Genomic DNA, 25,832 nt, shown 5'->3' with positions numbered 1-25,832 from the left:
GCAAGCCACAAGATAAATTTAGGAGACAAAAACAGCCACAACAAAGCTCACTAAATAAGGGTAAAATAGAGATTTTATTCTAATTCAGGACCTGTTTTGGTGGTGCTTGTTAATGGAAAAAAGTCCCGAGGGAGCAACGAAAATAAAATATACAACATTTATTTCTCTTTGATAGTGTTATTATCGTCGCCAACGTCAGCCATTCCAAAAGTATTCTTCACAGCATTTGTTACTCCTTGTGCCATGTTCTTCATTTGCTGCTTACCCTGCAAAAATTCCACGTGAATAGCTGCATGCTAACTAGTGCTACTGGCATGTGTGGCTTTCAGACCTTACCCTGATGATGATGGTCCAGATGGAACTATTCCATGTGGCCCATAATTCCAACATTTGTAGCAGCTTTCAGACCTGACCCACTTCGCATTGGCTTGGACTTGGACTCGAATGTTACGCCCGTGGACTGGGCCCATAAGTAAATTCAAGTCCATTTATGGATGGGCGTGGGCTCTGGCCAGGTTTGGATTTATGTGCATTTTTATGATATATCATGTATCACGCAAAAGTGAGTGGCCGAAATCAGGCTCTGCCCATCATGTGCCTGAGTTGTGGTCAGGCCCATGTTCTAGTTTGAAGGATGGGCCTCGACAAAGGTTGGCCGTCCCGAGACTTGATATGATCCAAGCCGTAGCATGTCCATTTTTTTATTTCTGGAAACACAGACAGTTGCCTCGTCTGTATATCAACCATCTATTTGTTGCCAACGGTTTGGATTTTCTCCACGTGATGTTTTAGTACATGGGCCATCCAAAGTGAGGCCAGTGATATCAACCGTTCAGATCACTGGTCCACCCAGATACAAAATAAAAACCCAACCATTAGCCAACCTGTTGAAGGAAACTGCCCGTCTTCTCGTGGCCCACTTGGGCAGTGTCTCGGCCTGATTGGGTAGACTCTGATGCCTTCACTTTCATTGCATGGGTGGCTTCTCTCGCTTTCTCCATCATCTCATCCCTCTTCTCCTACACATCATCATCATGCATGGTCACCACCATTACCACCATACATCATCATGCTCACCAAGAACTATTAGCACCATCACAATACCAATGACCATCGATAGAATGTGGGCCCCGCATCAGAACCACCATGTGGGCCCGGTGGGGCGGATGGCACACGTGCAGGAGATCTGGGTCCCTCATCAGGTACTCTACACTGAACATGTATCTGGACTGGAAGCAGATTGCGTTGAGTGTTGACGTCACCAAGTTCTGTGGGGTCCACCATGATATGTGTATTATATCCACACAGTCCATCCATTCTGAAAGACCAAGAACTATTAGCACCATCACAATACCAATCACCATCGATAGAATGTGGGCCCCGCATCAGAAAGCAGTGGACATTGAATGCCAACCATTGAAAACTTCTTGGGGCTCATAGAAGTTTTGGATCAAGCTGAGATTTGTTTTTTCCCTTCATCCGGATTTTTGGGACATAATGAACAGGTTGGATGTAAAATAAACACTATGGTGGGCCCTAGAAAGGTTTCAACGGTGGATGTCATTCTCCCCCTTCTTTTTGTGGTATTGTCCACCTGACCTTTAGATATGCCTCATTTTTTGTATAACACCCAAAAATGATCTCGCAAAATGGATGGACGGTGTAGATATAACAAATAAATGATGGTGGGGCTCACAGAACTTGGTGACGTCCACACACCTCCACCCAATCCGCTTCCATGATTTTTGGGCAATGGAAAGATCACAATCTAATGAATGGACCAGATCTCTTAGACGTGTGTCACCGCACCTCACGTGTCATGCACCATTAACATCATCATCATGATGCATGCATGGAAAGAAAGATGAGATGTGAAGATGGTCTCTATATAACATGTGACGGACCTGAGCTTGGCTTTTGGTTTCACCAGCCTTGTAGCTTTGATCACGAGATGCCATTCTCTCTCCTCTCTTTTCCTCCCAACTTCCGCTGTTTAGCCCTTCTTCGTATGTGACCATGGTCCATCCATCCATGGTTCTTTTTCTGAGATTTTATGGGATCTGACACGTGTCCTGTCATTCTGCACTCTTTTGTGCCACGTACCCAACACCTGTCCATCGCTTGTTTAGGTACGTTGGTTCGTAACATGCGTCGCTGCTGGGTCCACATGTTGAGAATGTCTAATGACTTAACCGTCTGGACTCTCGTTCCTGCCTATTATTCTATCCGGCGCGCTGTAACCAGAACTGTGGTGGGCCACTGTAAAAGGAACGAGTTGTGAGGGAACGCCACCCTTGAATTTCAACAAAGCCTATCTTGCTTCAACGGCCTTAATTACACACACACAAACACTACAGCAGGCTTCCTCTCATATCTGTCGCTCGTCTGATTTTTGAACGGACTTGATTTTTGAGCACGGAGGTTTTCTCATGTGAAGAAATCTATGGATGGGTTAGATTCCATGAATACATCACTTGGGTCCTGGAATATAGGGAACGGATGATCTGAACCGTCTATCTGTTGTCTCCTTTAAGGGATCAGGTGCCCGTGATGTTCTCACCCACTTGGTGCTATAGCATGTTGAGATTTTATCTCAACCGGGATTAAATAAAATGACAGAGATGTTGGAATTCTTGCACATGCACTCTTTCTTTTTTACCGTCGCGTTTCATTAGTCCACATCGTTTCTAATGACCCAAGCTCGCCGTCGGGTTTCATTGGTCCACATCGTTTCTAATGACCCAAGCTAACAAGATACGCTAGATTTCTCTCTCAACTAGATTGCTTGGCCCCTTAGATATGATAAGGACGACCCCTTACACATGACAACGGATACCGACACAAGACTTGCATGAAAACACTAACCCCATCAACTTGAAGAACATTTTCATACAACTTGACTCAACAATTAAAGAATATTATAAATATCCAAAAATCATAATCATTCATTCTATCATACATCAAATATTTAATTATACAATTATATTGTAACGCCCCGGATTTTGGGGGCCGAGTAGGTACTCGGCTCTCGATTTTCCGGGTGCCACTTATGCCCTACTGGGTTTCGAAATATGCATAATTGGTTTGTTTCATAAGTAATGGAGAAATTTAAGTGGACCATGCAGCATAAATCAAGACTAAAATAATAAACACATGTGCAACTATCATGGAGTAAGCAGATCCGACAAAAAGATAATGTAATTAAGTGAACGTGAGGGATAGAGTCCCATAAAAATACACATAATCCAGAAATATAAACCCTACCTGAACCCCATCACTAGTCTTAGGACGACCTATGGTGATCCGCCCAGATCTGAAAGTAGGAGAGCTCATTCTCCTCGTCTATACTCACCCCATCCAGTGCGTCGAGCTCCATGACACCTGCATCTAAGATAGGGTCTAGTTGGTGTTTTAAAACATCGTCCTAGAATAGGAGTGAGTGATCAACTCAGCAGATACCATTATCAATAAGTTACACATATTATCAAATACATGGACAAAGTTAGTAAAAAGCAATCATTCATAAAATCATAACTACTCTTATTAATGCATATGCATGGTTTCATGATATGATGCATGCCATTACTCCCAACACTTCCTCGAGCGACAACGTCTAACGATCGCAATACCCAACACTCCATCAATATGACCTCGACTGCAGAATTGTCAATCCTAACTAATGCAATGTGATGGTGAGATGTTAATCGAATATTTAATTAAGTTCGTTTATCCAGCATGATTATGGAAGCTAAAACACCTCCATTTAATCAATGGCTTTATCCAGATCACTTGGCCTAAGGCGGGCGTAGTAACTCTAAGTCTGCGATCTATTATCGAAATTTATGTATTATCCATCTGTCTCACAAATCAATAATTTCAAATGTAAGGCATGATATCTAAAGGTATGAGAATCAACTCAGTATGGGTTGTGACCCAAACACCGAGTATGATTACTTAGTTCCGAGATGCAAGCTTGTTACATAACCAAATCACCACAAGGAACGACTCGTCACCCAATTTCATTCATGTCCGGAACGTTCGAACGGTAATCTGACACGGAACCATCGGTCGTGTAATTTGTCGGGGGCCATTCGAACAAGGACCTATCACCTCCTATACTTGTTATTCACTACAGGGAGGCTCGTCACCCCAACGTAGGCCGACAGCACGGATACAATGTTCCATACCACCATGCCCGCCTCCCGAATCTTAGTTGCTCACTGGTCACTGCAAGGAGGCTCATTACCCCGGTGTAGCCGACAGCTCGGATACGGTGTCCCATATCACCATGCCTAGCTCATGAGTCTTAAAGATCGTATCATTAAGGTTAATAGTGGTCTCTCAAAGGTATGGGGTGTTTCAGATTCAGCAAGGCGTGTACATACATGGTTAATGAACATGGATGACCAGCTGGTGAGCCAATTTATCCCCTCCAAACGAACTACGAATCGTACGGCATCGGGATCAACGTCTTGCATAGTCCGATTACAATTGACTATCCGTAATTCAACTAATTGGGTCAAATTTTCCTGTAGACGACCCTACCAGAGGGGCTACCCATGTGGGTTTTGAAATTTGCTGGCCGATCCGAAAATGGGGCATCGTATAAATGAACGATACTAAAGTAGATGTCGGTCTACTTCTAGTTGTAAGGGATTTAGGCATACATAGTAGTAAATTGTAGACATTGACATCATGATTCATCAAGGCTTCTTAAATACATGGAAAATTTAAATAAATATGTAAATAAGCTCAATTTCAAATAAACAATCATGCATAGAATGAAAATCAATAATTAATTATGTGCATAGGGGACATGCAACGAAATTTTCCTATTTGTTTTAGAATTTGGGGAATGTGTCCTAATTTTATGCTCATGAATATTAAGAATTAAGGCAATGCAAGGATCTTGGGCGATTGAGAGCCTAATTTTCTCTTAAATCGGAAAACATTCGAAACAACACTCCAATTTCACAATTAACATACATGCAAGCAAATTCTACACCCATAATCACTAATTTCGGTCTAGATTTGATAAACGGCCATCTATAACTAATTGTCCGCACTTAAGGGTTGCCGAAGGCTCGCAGAGTGGCTTTTGGGGTGTCGGACTTGTGGGTTGACACGTTGGAGCCTGTGTCACATAGATTTGTAGGTTAAGACACATGCATGTGGCTCTTCTTGTTGGAATTAGGGAGATGATAGGGTAGTTACTTTTTTGGATCGCAGCAAATCCCCTCTTGAGGCGGCGGAGATGCAGTTTCCGGAGTGAGGTCATGGTAGGAGAGGGAATCCTCTCAATTCCCACCCTTTGAGCTATCTCTCTCTCTCTCTCTCTCTCTCTCTCTCTCTCTCTCTCTTCCTCCTTTGCTGGAAAATTCATATGAGAGGGTGGGAGAGGATTTTTAGAGCTTATATAGTTTGAAAATTAGCTCATTTGACCCTGGGAAGACTGAACCTAATACATATACCCTTGGTGGGTGTATTTTTAACCCTTGGGGCTGTCCCAGTGGCCCCCTGGCCCAACTATGCTATGGAATAGGTATCTCATAGTTAGATGAAGGGTTGTCCCAAGTTTGGTGGCAAACAAATGAGTCAATTTATCGCAGGGACCCGATTTGCGATCAATGGTCACTGATGATTGATCGGGCCCACAATTATACGAATATGAGCTGTGGAATATCCCTGACTCATAACCCGAGTTTGATTGTAATTCGACGGTTGGAAAGTCTCAACTTCATTGTTTCAGTGGCGGGGCCAACTCACTTAAGTTTGAAGTTTCAAGTTCCGGGTAGTCGCGCCTTTCAAGCTCTACCTTCACGGTCCAAGTTGTGCGGTTCGGGGTATCGTTTGGGCCCACCGTCCGCAATGGACGTCAAACCCAGTGAGATGAACATTATTCTATAATTTCAGAATTAGTGGCCCACTAACGAGTAGTATACAGTTTGTTCAGGTGATCGGGGCATTTCTTGAATAAATTGGGTAGGAAGATTTCTTGGGCCCAGTTGTTAGGATTTGGATTAACTAAATTCACAGTATGACCTATTCGAAATTAGCGAAAATAGTGATTCGGTCATGATCACTCTAAATTGTTGGTTCTTAGGCTAAATGAGTGACTGTGCTGATTTAGTTTATTAATTAAGATCCGACTCATAGTTATCTCGTCTTTAGGTAGGTCTTTATTTGGTTATGGTTATCTTGATTGGTCAGTGATAGGTTGACTAGATTTGGGCCTTATGTGAACAAATTATGGGACTAAACTCAATGTTTAAATGATCGGTCGGATTCGTTGGTCTTCTATGGTTGATCAATTTTATTTGTACAATTCTTTTTCGGTACCGGTCGCATATATGCTCACTTCGAGCATCAAAGGTCAACAACATGGTTAATTATTTTTTAAAAAAATATTTTTGATAATCCGAAATAGCAAAAATTCAGTATGTCGCATATATACATCTAACAAGATTATATAAATATAACATTCGACTGAGTTCCCAATTCTTTTTATTTCCCCCGCTTCTTCACCCTTAATTTCATTAAAATAGTTGGAATAAAGAATACCGAATGGTGAAATGGAGAGGATCATAACCGTTATTTTTTCAGAGAAAGAACGCTGAATAACGAAATATAGGAAAATAAAATGCGAAGAATGGTAATCAATCTTGTAGAGAAAGCTTTGAAGAAAAACGGCCCGAAGAATGGAATGCCAAAGAATATGGTAGGTAAAAAGAGTGGTGGTGAGTCTCATAAAGGAAGCTTGAAATGAAGAATTTTTTTAATTAAAAAAAATAAAAATAAAAATAAAAGTCTAAATAAGAGGTAAGGGCGTTTTCATCCTCTTCCGAAAAACCCAAAAAAAAAAAAAAAAAGGAAGGGAAATGGGACTAATCAGGTGCCACGGTTATTTTCGTAAAAATCCCTTTCTAACATTTCTCTACTCTCGTCCGGCGCGCTGGAGGTGGAAGGATCATTACTCTCGCAATACAGGACACGTGGCAGATGCTAACGTTGATCCGAACCCTCCATATGGTGTGTCATTTCCTTCCTGTCCCACAGCTGATAGTCCCAACGGCTTGGATCATTGCATAAACACAATCACGAGCAGGCTACTCCTTTTCTCATCCAAAGCACCCCGTTCTCTCTCTCTCTCTCTCTCTCTAAAACAAGGGTGAAAATGTCATGAAATGGACTGTTAGGATGCCTCAACATTGCGTTTTACCAGAGGCAGAAGACATCATCGCCCTCCTTGTAGACATCCAGGTCAGATTTGTAATTCTATCCATTTACGTGTCATAGTTCCTGGCATAGACGAGTCGGATGCTATCATGGGTATTTGTTGCTTTGACTGTTTGGATGGACGCTTTTGTGTATTTTATTGGTTGAGATCATTCAGAGGTTTTTGTGTTTGAGGTGTTTGTGGAGATTCTGTTAAGTGGGTGCTTTTTATTTTGTTTCGATTTTCATTCTTGTTTCATTTGGTGATGAATCTTGCATTGATTGATATGAATTGATAACTGTTGGGTGGTGGAATTATAGTTGGTTCAATTCTGACAATTGGGGCCCGTGCTATGGTAATCGGGATCTCTGGTCAGTTGTGTCCCACCATTGGTGGGCCATCCATTCCCCCCCCCCCCCCCCCCAAATTGGTCAATCATGTTAGGGAACCACGGAAGCCCACATAGATGAATCAAGCAAAGTACTGCCAATCGCACAACCTAAGTCCAAACACAAACAATCTGAATTTTACGTGAGAAAATCCTTCCGGGAAAAAACCTACGTCACTTTAATGTATTATGAAAGCAGAAATGCAAGAGATAGTGTTACTGATTCGAACAAGCCTCAAATCCACTTCACAAGCCCAAGCTATGCCCTTGTAACCCTTAGGAAGGAATTAGAAAGCCCTAGAACTCTTCTACTCTTTCCCAAATCTCGATTATACCCTATATATATAGTATCATATGGTATCACAATCGGAATGGGAAACAAATTCCGCAACTACTCAATTCTGCATGCGCACTCAATGGTACCTTCGATGGGACTTCAATGGCATTGAGTGGTCTGTCGATGGCATTGACAGACCCTGTTCTTTACATATTTAAGACATCAACAACAAATCATAGCCTTTTAATTTGTCGCCTGCAAAGGTTAAGAAGGGAGGCATTCCAAATGGTCCACATTCAACTGAGAGAAATCCAAAGGTTGGTGGCTAGGATCTTCTGTTCTCAGAGATTCGGGGGCACGGTATTTATTATAGAACAATGGCCCCCTCGGAATTGAAAACCCAAGTGTACTTGGCAACACCATTGATCAGGTATCATATAATTCCTCTGTTGGGCAGTGGTTGAAGTTTCCGGGTTTGCAGTTTGGTTTTGGGCTGGTTCAATCTGAAGTTCTTAGCTATGGGGTTTGCTTGCAAATTTGATTCGAAAAGTTCTGTTCACACACCGTCAATTCAATTTGTAGTATCAATTTGGAATATCCACATTTTGATGTATTCAGTGAATGGAATGGCCATCTTTTGGCTAGGCAAAATCTACGGGAAAAGAAAGCATTTTCCTTTGATTTGACATTTTTTGTTGTTTGGGTTGTAAAGAAAACCATTGATTTGATAAAATAGTCCTTATTTAGAATTGTGGTTTTTGACAAAGATATGAGTGACCTTTGAAGCTCCAACTTGGATTTCCACTTGCAAAACAAATATGACTCCGAAAATGGATTTTGTTTCTCAATAGTGCTGATGAAAATAATCATTAAATCGAATAGCTATCCCAAATTCAAGTTGATTATGTTTTGCTTCTTCCTGGGAGAAAGACGATTGAAGAATTCCCAATCAAGGTCCTTGCGGATCAGATCATCCATATAGGATACATAAAAACTCTCGATATTTGATGTCTTGCTCTTTGAATCTGATTCAATTCTAGCTACGGTTTTATTAGATATCCTACAACTAGAATCCCTCTTTTTTCCAATCCAGTTCCTCCACCACCGCGAACCCTAGTTGGATTCAGGCATGATACACATTTTAGTTATAGGGAGAATCCAAGTACTCTCGTTTGGATCCATGAAACAACTCTCAAAGATCTTTTTTACCTTTTGGATTACTTTCTTCATGTTCCCACATAGAATTCTGCCTTACCGAACATGGCGTTAGCTATTGTTTGGATCACTATTGAGTAGAATTTGGACATGACAAAATTGTAGTTTCCTTGGCATTCAGAAAGGTTTGGTCTCCCAATCTCAATTCAGCTATTTTAAGAGTTGAACTTGAAAGGAATGTAATTGCAATTTGACTATTTATGCGCTGTTGCTTAGTTTGAATGCTAGGAGACACATTTCTTGTCATTTCCTCTTTTGATTAAACCGAATGTTCGTAATTCCATACACCTGCATTCAAATGCAGTCTGAGTTTAATTTAGCAGGAAGAACAAAAGTGTATGATGTTTACAACTACTCATAAAGTAACCCTCACATTGCCGTGATGTTTTTTTTTTTAAAAAAAAAAAAAATAAATTATCAGCAAATAATAAATTTTATTAGAAGGAACAGCCAAATGGCCAGAACAATACAGAGACATTACAAGAAAAGCTCTAATCAATGGAAAGAAACATCCCCAGGAGTGGAAGGAAAAAGAAGAACCTGAGGCCTCCCACTTGGTGCAGACCAGATGTTTAACTCAAGAGATGATGACCGAGGCCGAAGCACTTTTCCCATTAAAAGTGAGATTGTTCTTTTCTTTCCATAAAGCCCATAACACAGCCACAAAACAGAGCTTCCGGACTATTTTCTGTCTTCGTTTACAAGGATGCAGTCTCTAGTCCACAACAAGCTACTGGATAGTCTGTGACATCACTCATGCCAACTCAAACTGCAGAAAACACCATCCCCAAACTGCTGTCCCAAATGAACAGTGGATGAAGAGATGGTTGAAGTCCTCAGCATTCCTAAGGCACAAACAACATCCATTAACCAAGATCATATTCCTTCTACGAAGATTGGTGGCAATGGCTTGGTAGCCAGATTTCGGGTGCAAAAATTGGGAAAACAGTAGCTCATTAATGCCTATTGCCAATGCAAATCGCAAAGTGTTGGTTCTTAAATTAGACCAACCTCTATTTGATGCTACATATAGATGCTACCTTACTCTTGGTCTTTTGTTGAAATCTTCTAGGCTCAGATTTTAGTGATAACCAATCTGGACAAAGCGGCGAAGGATTTGCAAATGTTGGAAAACTTAGAGATTTTTGTTGAATTTAATGGTTGGTATTTTACAAATAGAAGCGAATTGAGTTGCTATAAATTGGAAATTTAATGGTTGGTAATTTGAAAATCGAATCTGTTATATCATTGCGAATACCTAATTGATTAACTATAAATTGGGATAAGTTCGATTCCTTTTGTTCGGAGCATATGCGAGTGAGTTAAACAAATTTGGGAAGTATGCTATTGGGGCTAATGCTTGTGCAGATTAAGATACTCAAAGATTTTTGTGTTTTTCTGTGTTTGGGTTATAAAGGTTTGATTTCTTGGACTCGGGTGAGATTCTCTTCAGAATGTGATCAAAAGAGCTATGGTTCAATGCCTTGGGTGTTCTAGAATGGTTATTCCTCTTTGTTTAATGGGTAATGGATTGCTTGAGATGTACTGAATTGAATTGTTTGTTATTGCTTCTGTGCATTTAGATTTTCTGATATTATTGAGGACTTTTGCATTTGGGATCTAAGATCTCAGCTTCTTGGGTGGGTGAGAAATTCTCAGGGAAAGAGATGACAAGTTCTAACTATGCTTTGATTAGAGAAATAGATGTTTTCATTGTTTTTTTTCTCTGCGATGGGTATGATGTTACTGCTTGAGTTGAATTGAATTTTGGGGTTTGTTCTTTCACGATCTAAGATTTCTGGAGTTCTCTTCTGTCTTTTGAATTTATAACTGCTAATGTTTTTGTTCCTCAGCTGGTAACAAGGAATTATCATACAAATGTAATTGAAATAGTTGAAAGTTTGTAACTTCGGGTTGTTTTTCGTTCTTTCTTCTTTTTGGAAAGATGAGCAAGTTTTTATTAGAATAAAAATGAAGCAATGCAACAGCTACATTGGCCAGGAATCAGTGACCCTCTCAAAACTCTAAAATCCCGAAGGCTACGGCTACCAAAATGGCGATAAAATAGTGAAAACATCACATACAATCCATGAGAGCCAACTCATGTGAAGAGAGCACCGTCTCAGCATCATGAATTGGATACTACCCTACTATGGAAACCAGCCGTACAATCGGTTAGCACCTTCCCATCTGAAAAAAATCATGGAATTCCGGACTAATAGCTGCCCATCCAATAATCATAAAGGTAACAATCTTCTTCAACAATTCCAGTGTCTCTTGCTTGTTCTCAAAGATTCTAATTTTCCACTGTTGCTTGAAGTTAGAAATCTTCTTCAATAATTCCAATGCCGCTTGCTTATTTTCAAAGATTCTAATGTTCCTTTCCTCCATATCCCCACATTGTGATGTAAGGGAGAATTGTACTATTAGTACATCCTACTAATAGTACTATTGATACTGATATAGTGAAAGAACTGCTGGTACATTCGAGATGCTAGGAAGGGGTGACCACTGAGACACATCCACTCATTGATTCTGATTGCTTAGAAACAGGTACGTTTCTCCTTTGTTTGTTCCTTTTTTTTTTTTAAAAAAGGATAGTCCTCCCATTGCTTTATGGAAAGAGAAGCGTCAATGTACTTCACATCCTATATTTAAGTTTGTCTCATATGCTGCCTTGTACCCTTCCTATTATGCTTTCTTATCTTTAGTTTTTGTGTCTTTGCCTTTTAGATTCTAAGAGGCGGTCTCCAATCCAAAGTGGGTCGAAGCTATGATGGAAGAGATGGGGGCATTGATGAAAAATGGCATGTGAGAGCTGGTAAAGGTACCTAAAGGAAAGGAGCCAATGGTTTGAAAATGGGTCTTCACAGTGAAACACAAGGTAGACTAGTCCATTGAAAGTTATAAAGCTAGACTTGTTGCTAAGGGTTACACTCAGGCATATGAAATTGATTACAAGGAATCAGTTGTGCCTGTAGCCAAGATGAACTCTATATGGGTCCTGCCGTCCCTTATGATAAAATTTTCTTGGCCGCTATATTAGCTAAATGTGAAGAATGTGTTTCTCCATGGAGAATGGAAGGAAGAAGTGTATATTCTCCCCTTGATTTCAGGTTCACCAACAGTGAAGGATATGTTTGCCAGTTAAAGAAATCTATTTATAGACTCAAACAATCTCATTGGACTTGGTTCGAGAGGTTTAGTTAGGCAGTGAAGAGGATTGGTTATTCCTAGAGTCACGCTGATTATGCTCTGTTTGTAAAACAACGAGAACAGTTGACGACAACTTTGATTGTTTATTTGGATGATATTGTGGTGATAGGAAATAATTCTCATGGAGATTGAAGACTCGAAGGAATTTCTGGCGAAAGAATTTTAGATTAAGGATTTGGGAAATTTGAAGTATTTTTTTGGGTATAGAGGTGGCTTGATTAAAGAAGGGTATATATCTCATTGAGAAAATACACCTTAGACTTATTGAATGACACTGGCAAGCTAGGTTCTCTATCTACACTCTCCTATTGATCTTAAAAATAAGCAAAGTTGGAGTGAGGGGTAGTTATTACCTAATAAAGAGATGTACTAGAGATTGGTTAGTACCTTACTCTATATCTCACTCAACCTAATATAGCATATGCAGTTAAGTGTGGTGAGTTTATGGAGGCACCACGAGTTCCTCACTTGGAGGCTGTTGAAAGAATCTTGAGGATTTGAAGACATCTCTTGGGAAGGGTTTCTTATTTGCAAATCATGCTTATCTCTACTAAAAACCTATATTAATGCAGATTGGCCGCAGGCCAATGATGTAAATGATCGAAAATCGACTACAGGATGTTGTGCTCTTGTTCAAGAAACTTGGTTATGTGGAAAAGCTAGAGACAAATTTTAGTGGTTAAGTCTGGTGCAGAAGCAGCGTACTGGGCTATGGCTCATGCTGTAGCAGAATTTTTTTGGGTGAAAATTATATTACGTGATTTGGGAATCATGACGAATACTCCTATGAAGTTGTTTTGTGATAACAAGGTAGCCATCAACATTCAACAAATCCAGTTTAGCATGACCGAACCAAACACATTGAAGTTGACGGGCACTTCATCCGTGAGCAAGTTATTTCTCAAGAACTTTGCTTGCCATTCATAATGACAGAGAATTAGCTTGCTGACATTCTTACTAAGGGAGTTGTTAAGACAAGTTAGAATATGTTCTTAGCAAGCTCAGCATGATAGACGTTTATGCCTAGAATGAGGGGGAGTGTTAAGATATAAGTTTATAAAGACCATTTTGTAATAAAAGGGTATTTGACGTGCTTATATGTAAATTTTTTTTAACCCTTTTATAATAACATGAGAAGAGGGTTGACGCCCTATCTCCTCTTTTTCATTCTCCTCCTGTCTTCTTTCTCTTCCTTTCTCTTCTTCCTCTTCCAATCTTCAAATCCTAGAAACTATCCTCATTTTCTACTAAATGTGCCAATGCATATCTTGTGCCACATGTGCCACCATACAGTTATGCAGATCCGTGATTATCCTAGTAACCAGAAACGGCAGGAAGTGGAGGGGCTGCTATGAAGTAGACGATAAAGTATTTTATGATCCCAACTGTCAAAGAATTGCTTACCGGCTCATATCATGAAGAATTATTAACTACATTCTCATTACACTTATGTCATGTTTAGATGTTGTTTGACATCTAAAATCAAAGAAGGAACTTAGCATTGTCTTTGAAATAAATGGTCCTTTATGACTTTGAGTCAGTCAATTCAATTAATCATACTTCATCAGATCACTAGAATTTAGATAGGAGTACACGGAAGGTGTTCTGTCACTGACTATTAAATTAATTGATAACAATCGCATTAGAAAAGATCTCTGCTAGGATTTTGGCAATTTAAAAAGCCACCAATGTTGATTTCCATTTGCAAGACTCACAATCTATAATGAGCAATGGAGGGCTGAGATTTAATCTCATTGCTAAAAGAGGATAGTGCATTGATCCCTTCGCCGGATCTAATGCTAAAACAGTTCAAATTTAAATCTCCTGACCATTACCAGGAACCCATTGTTGCCTATATAATCCAATTCTGGGAACCACGTATATATACAACAAGTGAGAAGAAAACTTTGAAATTTACAAACCTTGAAGTGTTAGATCTGGCCAAGAGTGATCTGATTGCTGTCGTTGATTAATCTGATGGGTCCGATCGTAGATCTCATTCAGTGGATCCATCTCCAGTGAGTTTCCATGCAACCTACCTTCTACTGTGCACCCAGCAGTGTGGATGGTGAATCTTGACTGTCGTGTGAGTGAAGGATACCATGGCTGGATACAGTTCAAAACCACACTCATTGGGTGATCTCAGCCATCTGAATGCTGGGCATCAAATTGCCATAAAGAAAATAAAACGGTTAGGCGCTCTATAATCAGCTGGGAAAGTGTGTAAAAGTGATGGTTAGGATTGTTTGATTGGTCTAGCTTTTGAACTGTAGCCCAACCATGGTTAGGGCCACTAGATAAACAGTTCTTATTTACCACCTGCACTGCCATGTGTGGTGGAAGGTAGTTTGCGTGGAAGGTCATTGGAGATGGCTCTACAGTGCAATTTCCTTTCATAAAATCTCCAATGCCCAGCTCTCCCAAAATTATATATTTGCTGGTATAATATTTATTAATTAATATCCAAAAGCTTAAATAGGATTTTGTTAAAATTTCAAACCTAAAGAAAACTTACACATGAATATATATATACATATTTCATACTCTAGTACCCGTATGTGTGAGGTATGGGTGTGAGTATGCATTTATGCTTTCATCTGCATCCGTTACACTTGTTTGCCGGTGGGGTTTTGTTCTCACACACATAAATGTAAGTATATGCATTCATATGCACATGCACATGCATGCTCAACATGTTCTTGAGAGAATATGCATGTATATGCACAGCTACCTAACACACATACACATAGGACATCTTATGAGCAACTAGTTGGACGATGAGTTACTATCCAGCTAGCACGAAAGTTTTAGCATGTGAAGCGTTTGCAACATCCATCCCGTACAGGGTAGGCCCCACCATGAAGGATATATGATGTGAACTTGGCCAATCCATTCATCAAGTGACCACAATGTGGAAAACAATAGAAAACCACCAATATAAGCCAATGCATTTGTGACCCACCTGATGAGTGGAGCATCGTGAATTTTTGCACCAGGCGAGCTTTGTCATGGGTCTACCTTTTGGATGAGTACATATGACCCATTGGGAGAGATGATGATCTGTAAGTTAGTGGCCAACTAGTTGCATGTGAGACTTCCTCACACACGTATCTATGTATGTATAAATCAATACACACCTACATCCACATGTAATGATTCATGCATGGTCATCGATCATTTATTTGGGCATTGATGGATAAGGATATGCTTAAACTTTGATGCATTGGGTTTAGGATCAAGGTATTCAAAATTCGTTATGATAACGGTCATAACAGTTACGTATTACGAGGTCGAAACGGCTGTTTAAAAAAAAAAAAAGGCCGTCAAGGCCCTGTAACAGCCCTGTAACAGACTGTAACGGTCCAGTAACAGTCCCACAACGGTCCTGTAACAGTTTATTCAAAAACTAAAAAAGGTAACAGCCGTATTATAACGGTAACAGTGGTGGCTATTACGGCCACCGTTACCATTTTGGAACACCTTGTTTAGGAGGCTTGGAGTCAAGACCTTATTCTCTTAAAACAGTCCTTCCATGACAAACAGAGTCTCAAAACTTTCACGTGCAATCACGTGTTCTTTCATGTGCATTGTTGGACACATCAAGCATTCATACACTCACCATTGCGTGCTCATGGGAGTGCTCCCATCAGGCCCTCTCTGTGATCTGTATGGCCCTACCATGGTCACTGCAATCATAAAAAAACAATTACGCATATTCCAGTTTTTAGTTTCATGTCTGCTATTTCCCATCCTTGCAAACAATCATCAGCTTGGACCACCTCAGATGAAAACGTAGATATGAGGGTGCACTCAATTTAGAAAAGGTCTTTCATAACCAATCAATTTCACTGGAACACAAGCGGGTTTTTGACAGGCCCGATTCAACAGATCTGTGAAATTTTATCCACTTTGTTCTACTTTTGATTTACTAGTTGATGAAAAACATAGATACGAGAACATTCCATCTTTAAAAGCCTGCAATTTCACTGAATTGCAGTTGGGTTTTTAATATCATGCTCCATTTACAGAGATCTGCTCTTACCAAGTGTTAAAACAGATCTTGGGACCTATGTATATATGACCAGTTTCGAGGGATATTATCTAGTGCAAATGGAAAAAAGTTGCTGTGGGACCCACCATGATGTGTTGATGACATCCACTGCGACCATCATGCACTCCCTCCCTCGTTTAGCCATGGACCCAAAAATCAGGCCAATCCATGGCTCAGGTGGGCTACATGAGCAGGAACAGTTGGAAGTAGGGTGCCCACCATTGATTTGCGTTGGGCCCCACCCAAGTTTTAGAATGTTCTATTTTATTTTTTATTTTTACATGTGCCATCATCTGGAGCAGATGTTTGACATGAATGGATATGATGGCATATAGATGACAAGATGGGACCTCTATGCAAATTGAGGCAGCACCCCCTCTCAATGCTTCCTGCTTGAGTGGCTAACAAGAGTTATGGATCAGCTTGATTTTTGGGTCCATGGCTATATGAGGGATGCGTCCAAGATGGTTGGAGTGGATGTCATCAACACATCACAATGGGACCCACATCACTCATTTTGCACTTACAATGTGGTGAAAACATTTGCACTTGATACTTTCCGTCAGTTTCGCTGATCTTGTGAAACCTATTTCACAGCGAAACTGACAGTGCACACAGACACATATTGCTTTTACTGTAATTTTTTTCCCTGCCTTAGATCTTGATTTTCATTGTTGTAAGAATCCATGAGACCAGATGGAATAAATTGCATTGACTGATGCTTAGCTTATTTAAGTTGAATCAGACCAAGAACATTAAATTTCTATATTATATCTTTTATTGAGCTGACCCTTTTCTTCCTTTGTTTATATTGAACAACCTTTTTCTTTCACTTGTTCATGTCCCCAACCAACTAGACAACCTGTTAGTTGAATTAGACCCAAATGCTCATCAAATCACATGTTTATTCCCATTTCTTCACTTATTCAAAAGTCCCAACTAACAACAATAAGCCAACTTCATAACCGTCGGTCATTAGGGTCAAGTCGTGAGAAGATTATCATTTATTTATTATTTATTAATAATTTGTCGTATATATTTGACTGTTGATTATAATCCATTGACTTTATTCAATAAATAAATAAATAAATAGCAATTCTATAACCATTGAATATTGCTAGGTTATTCATGCAAATATGCTTCTATATTTCAGAAAAATTGGAGGACTAGTTTTGCCAGTTTTAAAAATACCCCATTTTACCTAGCAACTCCCACATCTTTGACTGCTGAAACCTTCCCTATGTCAATAGTGACTAAAATACCCTTTGCGTTGCATGAAATGTGGAGGTCATAGTGTAGGATTAACCTATGAAATACAAGTGTTTGGTCTTGTGGAGGAATTTGACAAGGTTTTTATTTATTTATTTATTTAATAAAAATTATTCCAGATCCTTTATTAATTTCACAAAATCTTAAGGCTAGTTTGGATATTTCGGCAAAAGAAAAAAGAAATCATGGGTAATTGTGTGAAAGTCAGTTTGTATACTTGAAATTACTTGTTCCTATCATTTCCCTTTTCTCTTCCTCATAATAATATGGTCCAAGGAATTATAGTATTGATGCATTACAGTGTGAATTGTCTTGATGCACCATTATGTACAAATGGGGCCCATTGTTCGGTCATCGAGACTGTTAATATTATGATCCTTTGGATTTGGGATGTTTAAAAAAATTCCAGTATTAGAGGTATTGACCCTTTGATAAGTGGCCCACACTTAGTTAATTAAAAAATACAGCAACGGTCGAACAAAAAGTTCCAACTGCTTGATGTTCTGGATCTTCCGATGTAGAATATTTCTGGGTTGTCTCCATCTGAAGTGGTCCCATAGGATCAATGGTCTGGATCAATGGATGATGTGAAACTATTCTTGTTTTTGATGCATCAGGACTTTATAAAATCCTCCTCATCTCGTCCTCCATCTTCTGATTATAAAACTGACTCAGTCCTTTATACTCTTTTTTGTTTATACTGGTTAGTATAATTTTTATGATTATTCAATGTCCATCTTTTATATAATCCTCCTAGACTTATCCAATCCCAACCGTCTACTAATTCTTCTTAATGTTTCTGTGCTCCCCCAACAACAATAACAAACACGAGGCGGCAGGCGCTGGACTGATTAAACATATACATTAGCCTATAAAAAAATACAAGTATAATAAAAACAAAATAAATGTCTTGGACCCCATGGCTTGGAACTGCCCATGATGGCTGCCATCCCAAAACAAATCTTGTATATCATGAAGCAGGATGACCAGATACACTTCTTTGAGTAGGACGCCTATAAAGGTCTTGCAAGTGGGCCCCACTCACTGAAAAATTTGATTCTTATATTGGGTCTATTAAAATACCCATTTTGATTTTTTTAAAATATAGTTTTATTTTGTTGTGGGGTGTCAGATTGGCCATGTTTGTCTAGTGTCTGTGCAGATAATCGAGTGGGGAAGGAGTCTGCAGTTTGGATATGATTGTTGGGACCAAGCTTTCCATTTCAGAATCTGTTACTTTTTTGCTGCTTCTGTTTGATTGTGCGTTGAGGTAATCATATGTTTTTGTTTTTCTAACCTTTACCATTGAGGTTACCAGAGGTTAGAGTTCACCTTCAAGAAAATGACCTATTTTACCCCTATGATTTTTAACAAGGACAGGCGGAATTTTCAAGGTGCATATGAAATCTTTAGGCGTGCTAGTCATTTTTATATATGACCAGGGGATGTGGCATGAGCAACACATGTAAAGAGAATGTGAGAGAGGAGAAATCAAAAAAGGGAGAGAAATCGCAGCGAAGGTGCCGGCATACAGAGAACAAGAAAAAGAGAAGGGGGCTCATGCTCATGGTTTCAATGGTGGGTACCTATTTCCGTGTTTCCTAAGTTGTGGTCCACTCAGGTTTTTAAGGCTGATGTCCTAATGTGAGCCGGCATAACAGATGTATAATATGGATTTTCACATAGTCACCATAATGGACACCATGGACCCTTTGTTGCGCAGGCTCTAATTCGTGTTGGCAAAGAGATGTTTGAGGGGGCTGCTCGCAGTAAAGAATTGAAAAGATGAGCTAGAATCTAAGTTATTATAGGCTTTAACGGGTTAAATATGAACTATATGAACTATATATCGGACAATAATTACTTTTTCTAGTTCACAAAATATCCTTCGTAAGTCACTGACATCGTAATCACATGTATTATTAACTACTGGGATTATAGAATATGCATTATTGTAAATTGATATATTTCATTATTGTGCTTGAATAATTTTGTGGTTCCATATTTTAAGAACCATATGAATAGTGGAGATACTCCATGAAAGGAATATTAATGATTCATATAAATCACTTGATAGTAAAAATTTTGAATAAATCCAACAAGTAACCACCAATTTTTTTATACAGAAAAAAGTGGCTATTATGCTTTTTTTTTTTTTTTCGACGACTTCATTTAAAATATCTTATCATGTCCTTTGAATATTCAAACTTTTTGGCCCCAAGAAACTAACAGCCGGGGGCAAAAATGCCTAAATGGATACAATGCGTATAATAATACATCGATAAGTATACTTTTATTACTAGTATTGAAGCATGCATGTGCCATGATTTGTATCCATCACACTCCAGGGGAAAAAAAAAGAAGAGAGTTTTGGTAGATTTTTTTTTTCCGGGGAATTAAAAAAGAAAACTACGTAATTAATATTGAATTTACATTAAAAAGCTACCTCATTAATTGATATAATTACCCTTCCACTGTCTTTTGCAGCGGTCACCCTGTTAGCAAATGGGTCATGGCTAGGATGGGTCCCATTGTGATGTTTCTATAAAATCCACCTCAACCATCAGTGCGTCACCTGATGTTATGCAAAGGGCCCAAATATCAGTTCCGTCTGTGATGCAGTGGACCATATGATTGGAAACAATTTACTGTGCAAAGCTTACTCCGTAAACTATTTCCATTAGTGTGGCCCATGTGAACCAGTATGAGTTTTGAGCCACGGGTATAAATTTTATGTAGAATATAATGGTTGGAGTGGATTTCATATAATTATCATGGTGGGTGTAAAAATCAAAGGGACGTCTTTTTCCCAATTGTTTCCTTTGGTGCGGCCCACCAAAATTACAGGTCAATCAATTTTATTTTATTTTATTTTATTTTTTTAATTCGTCTCTGGACTACTAAATATCTAATGGTTGGAGTAGATCTTATATAAACATTACAGTGAGTCCCGTCAAAATCAAGAGTTGTCTTTGGTTTTTTTTTGTTTTTTCTTCTGAATAATCTCTATACAGCTTGAGGGGTCTGGTTTTATGGGGCCCACCATGATGTGTATGCAAAATCCACTTTGGTCATTAGATACCCAATCCTACTTTAGGCCCAGATCAAAAAAATAAGGCTGACTTGTGATTCAGGTGGGCCACATCAAAGAAAACAGTTAGGAGAGAGACCTGTATTCTTGATTTTCAGAGAGCCCACTGTGATGATTATATGAAATCCACTCCAACCATTATATGTCACGCAAAAATTTAGGCCTGAGGCCTAGAACTCAGGCCCATCCATGATTTAGCTGGGCTGATCGTTGCCCTGTACACTGTTTCCAATTATGTGGTCCACCTGAATCACGGATAGGGGTGATTTTTTGGTCCTTAGCCTAAAATGAGGTGACACACCTGATAGTCAGGGTGGATTTTACATTAACATCATGATGAGGCCCATCCAAATGCTGTCACATCCTTGAGCGGCCTTTAAAGAAATGTGACCAGGGCACTGAAACCAAACCACAATTACACCCATCAGTGAGGTAGCTTCTTGAAAACATTTTCCAAAAATGATAAAAGGTACGGTGACGTAAATTTCATGTTAATCAGGTAGTTTTTATTTTTTATTTAATTTCCTTTTTTTATTTGCAAATAAAAGCATGAAGTTAAAATTAGACTTGAGATGGAAAATACAGCGTCCACGTCAGAGCCTGGTCATATCAACAGTTCTGATCACTGAACCATGGGCCCACTTGTACCTCATTAAATACTAGTTAATGGGTGTTTAAAAATAGCTTCTCCTTTGTTTTTTTTTTTTTTTTAATTTAAAATTTTCCCTCTTTCACCATAAAAAAAAGTAGTAAGAAAATAATAACCCAACTGGTAAAAATGAATTTTCATACAAGTCAAGGATTTGAAAGAATTTTTTTTAAAAAAAAAAAAAGAAAAGAAAAAGAAAAAGAAATGATGGGTTGATGGAAGTTTGAAAAAATGGATGAGAAGAAATGTCTGTGGTCAAGTGATGGAGTTTTGGGCTTCCCAATACAATTGCCTTTCTGCAGTGCTGCAATTTTTGCTGGGTGTGCTGCTGAAATTGCAACCAAAAGGAAGAATGATAAGATCCTACACAGAAAGGTGAATGCATACAAAAACATTAAAATAAATGTGAGAGCCTCTCTACTGTGTTTTCAAATCTCAATGGATAGAGAAGATTCGGATATGATCTTTCTACTTCAATCATTCTTTATATTTACCACTTCATCTACTAAATATTTCTAAGTTGAATATCAGCTGCTGCTCTCATCCTTGTGCATGTGACATATGTGTATGAGATTTTTACCGTTATTATGTTGGGTTGTATTCTCGATGGGCCACATTCCAAAATTCAGATCAAGTGGATGATCGTAGATACCGATTGGAGGACTTTTTCCTGTTAAACGTGGACCATTGATCTTTCTTTTTTCCCCCCTTTTTTCTACCATCTATTTGTAACATCAAAAGTGATGTAAATGGGTGGTCAGGATCAGTCTTTGTTGTGGGTTTTTGGGTATGCCGCATATCCATGTAGGACATGGCTGATGAACGATCCAGAGCTTGCCCATGACTTAATTATAGGTGATAGCACTAGATATTTTCTCAAATCCTTAGTATTTTTTTGGAGGATTTTCTTTTTCTTTTTCTAGTTTTTAATATTTCATTTTACTTGGTATTTACCATTTTAAAATTTCAGGTAATTTATAAATTGATTTTCTTGTAATTTGCACATGATATATCATGGTAGAATATATTAAGAACTTCCAGCAATTTCTTCTCTACATGGGTGGATGTTCATGTTCTATTGCATACTAGTATCATACAAGCTTTATGATATATTTTGAAGATTTTCTTTTTATTTTCTTTTTCCATTCTTTTTATTTTTTCTTCTATAAATGTTTTAGATGTTTTTTTTTTTTTAAATAAAAATAAATAAATAATGCATGGATTGATTTTATTTTATTTTAAAATCACATTGGAACAACGGGGGGATTTCTAGTTGTTGGTTTTTGTATCTCGCGCACCCGTTGTGCACACAAAATCTGAATGGTCCACATCATGTGGCACCCCTTGAAACCTTACAAACCCAACTTTCAGGCTGATCCAAAACTCTGGTGGGCCATGGCAAAGGAAATAGTTTCCTCCCTTGTTTTCCGTTTCTCTTTGTTATGGCCCACTAGAGTTTTGGATCAGGCCGAAATTGGGTTTTATACAGTTTCAAGGGGTGCTGCATCACTTGGACTGTTTAGATTATGTGAACATGGCATGTGTGCAAAGGTGCATATGAGTGCTCAGGTAAGGTGTGCAGGTGACTCTCTCTCTCTCTATGTCTCTCTCTCTCTCTCTATATATATATATACACACACACACACACAGTTTTTTTTTTTTTTTTTTGGGAATGAAAAAATCTAGGACATTGAAATAACTTTTTAGACTTTTATATACCTATCTAAAAGATATTAGGCTAACTCTACCATTCCATACAAAACATAAATTTAAGGAATGAATTTACCAACAGCCAAACACATCTTAGAGCAAGCTCCATGGAATTTTATTTATTTATGCGTTCATGGTGGGCCCAACTTATATTGGATGGGTAGGATGTCACACACAGATGATAGGTTGGAACTTGTCCACTGGTTGGGTACTGTTGGACCCGAATTTGGACACTGGTAAGAGAATTAGAGTTGGGTCTTGCTGGATTTGGATACGGATACTTTAGTGAGGTATTGGATCCAACCCGATTAGTTGCATGTCCAATTTCGGGTCTTCTTTTGGACTGTTTGGATACCCAGTAGGGTCCATACAAAACTATTCCATTTCTTATAATTTTTAAATTAGAAATATACATATAAGATAAAACTAGAAAATTAAATTCTTACATTCGGATGGATGAATTTGAAATGATATAATTTCTAAATGCATCCAAATTTGTGGACTGGAGCTTACCCAATGAGTAATCATGGCTAAAATCGAGATCCAAATCTGATTAAATTTGGTTGGATTTCCAAGGACGTTGGCACTCATTGACAGTGGGCCTATGCAAAATTATGGGCAAGTTGAGTAAAAATTATGATTTCATGATAAGTCGAACCGCATTAAGGTCAATGGTTGATTTAATCATTTAACCAAATAAAGGGATTTTTATTGAAAATTCCTCTAAGAATAGGGTTTAAACCAGTAATGCTTCTATTGAACGAATGTGACTTTTTTAGCAGTGAAATTGCCATAACATTTGTTGTGAGTAATATCGAAGTAGTCCATCATATGGAGAGAACGACCTTTTATGGGGAAAGTGCCTTGAAGCTGATGTGATTGAACAACTGGTACAAATTTTTTTCTTGAAATGATAGATCACAAAGCTTAAAGACATGGCAAGTGACTCTTCTGACAAAGAAATGAGCCCCTTGAGCCAAGCCGAACTAAGCGGTTCAAAGGCGTAGCTTGGTAGGAGAAGAATCATCTCACTGAGTATGTTTACAGGTACAAACAAAAGATCCTCAAGGCAAAAAGCTTGGGCCATGAGCTCCCCAACATTTTGAGCTGACCCAATTGACCACGGTCAGAGGCCTAGAAATGAACTATTTGGAATAATCTTAATCAAAAATCACATCAACCAAGATTGGTTTGAAAACATTTATAGGAGCAAATTTTCATTCAAATAAGGATTCTTCAGTGTATCTCATAAAGATATGAATGTTTCAGAACCGCTCAAAAGCCCTATAAATATAGCTACCCCAAACGAAAAAAGGATAAGCCTAAAACATAGTTTAATCCTTGATTCAAGTTTATCAACCTAATTTATGCATAGAAGGGCTCATAGTCAATTACCAAAATCTACCATTGTCCATGCCCCTGATATTTGAGAATTGAGAAATTTCTTATTTATCACTTGTGTTTGCTATTTAAGCAAAATACTATTACTTATTGTCAATAAATAGCTAAAAGAAATTTTATTAGAAAATTAAAAGAAGCCTTGGAAACAAAAGAAATAGATGTAGAAATGAAAATAACATAGGAAACAAATGAAACTAAACTGAAACAAGAGGCATTCACCGAAAAAGATTCTTATTCCTGCCCGGAGGAAAAAAATGATCCAGGATGCTAGATGGGAATGAGGATATCTAAAAATTTGAAAGTTGAAAATCCTTAAAAGATGTTTTTTTTTTTTTCCTTTTAAAAATTAGTAAAGTTGAAAATTATAAATTTATATGATATTTTTATGATATCCAACCTATCCACCTAATCTACCATGATGTGTAAAAGAACAAAAAATTAAGTCTATTTAAATATAATGTAACCTACACCCGAAGAAATAACATAGGCCACTTAAAAACATCAAAACACATGCTACTCATTTGCTGATTTGATTAAAAAGAATTTGAGTTGTATAATCATCATGGTTGGATGGATATGTTTGACAGGTTGGATGTCATATACATATTTTGTGGTCCCCAAAAATTTCTTACTTCAACACTTTAATGAAAAACAATACACAGGTATAACTTTTGTAGCTTCCTTTTTCAAAAAGCACCACCTAGGAATTTTGATTCATGTGAGATTCTTTGGTAAATTTTAATGTTAGGAGGAATTTTCTTGAAAAAATTCTTAAAATGAAAATGAAAAATAACAATTACAGAAAGTTAGAATTAAATTTAGTTTTTCAAAAAATATTTGTGTGTCGTACATGGATAAGACAAATGCAAAATCACACGTCACTGATGACATAAATGAGTTCATGTGCCTGGCGATTTGGAAAATCCAGGCCTCTGGTTTAATGCCATCATAATAAAAAGAGAATCAGGTAACCGAGCAGTGACCGTTTGATCACAGGAAAGTATGGAAATGGATTGCGTGGTGTACCACACATCACTACCTTGGTGATGTGTTCACGTCACTAAGTTCTGTGGGCCCCACCATAATGTATGTGTTATTTCCACACTGTCCATCAAGTTTTTAGATCATTTTATTATATGGTTCCAAAATGGGTAACTTTTTACTATAGACACGACCTTTCATCTATCTTTCTTTTTTTTACCTGATTAAAACTTATTTATCAATCTAGACTTTCATATGTATGGACAACCCAATAAAGACATAAATATCTTTATTTTTCCAGCTACTTTTATTTGAAAATCAGAGATATTTTTGTCTAAAACTCTATTTCCATACCTAAAAAATCTATT

The 25,832-nt window shown here is 38.2% G+C and overlaps 1 protein-coding gene and 1 long non-coding RNA gene across 2 annotated transcripts; one reads left to right on the top strand and one right to left on the bottom strand.

The window, feature by feature from the left end:
* Positions 1-17: 17 nt before the first annotated feature.
* On the bottom strand, positions 18-2,033 carry LOC131224162 (late embryogenesis abundant protein Dc3-like). The gene is made up of 3 exons (XM_058219704.1): positions 1,905-2,033; positions 885-1,019; positions 18-266 (listed from the first exon to the last, which is right to left on the bottom strand). Exons 1-3 carry the CDS (start codon positions 2,031-2,033, stop codon positions 159-161), a joined length of 372 nt encoding a protein of 123 aa, XP_058075687.1. The 3' UTR covers positions 18-158.
* A 7,573-nt stretch (positions 2,034-9,606) lies between these two features.
* Positions 9,607-19,454, top strand: LOC131223230 (uncharacterized). Its single transcript, XR_009160347.1, has 3 exons — positions 9,607-11,649; positions 11,830-11,980; positions 18,784-19,454. It is a non-coding gene; the product is annotated as an uncharacterized LOC131223230 (long non-coding RNA).
* Positions 19,455-25,832: the final 6,378 nt, after the last annotated feature.

This window comes from Magnolia sinica, chromosome 13, assembly GCF_029962835.1.
Source record: "Magnolia sinica isolate HGM2019 chromosome 13, MsV1, whole genome shotgun sequence".
Classification (NCBI taxonomy): domain Eukaryota; kingdom Viridiplantae; phylum Streptophyta; class Magnoliopsida; order Magnoliales; family Magnoliaceae; genus Magnolia; species Magnolia sinica.
Note: the sequence above shows the minus strand (reverse complement) of the source record. Positions and strands in the feature narration are given on the sequence as shown.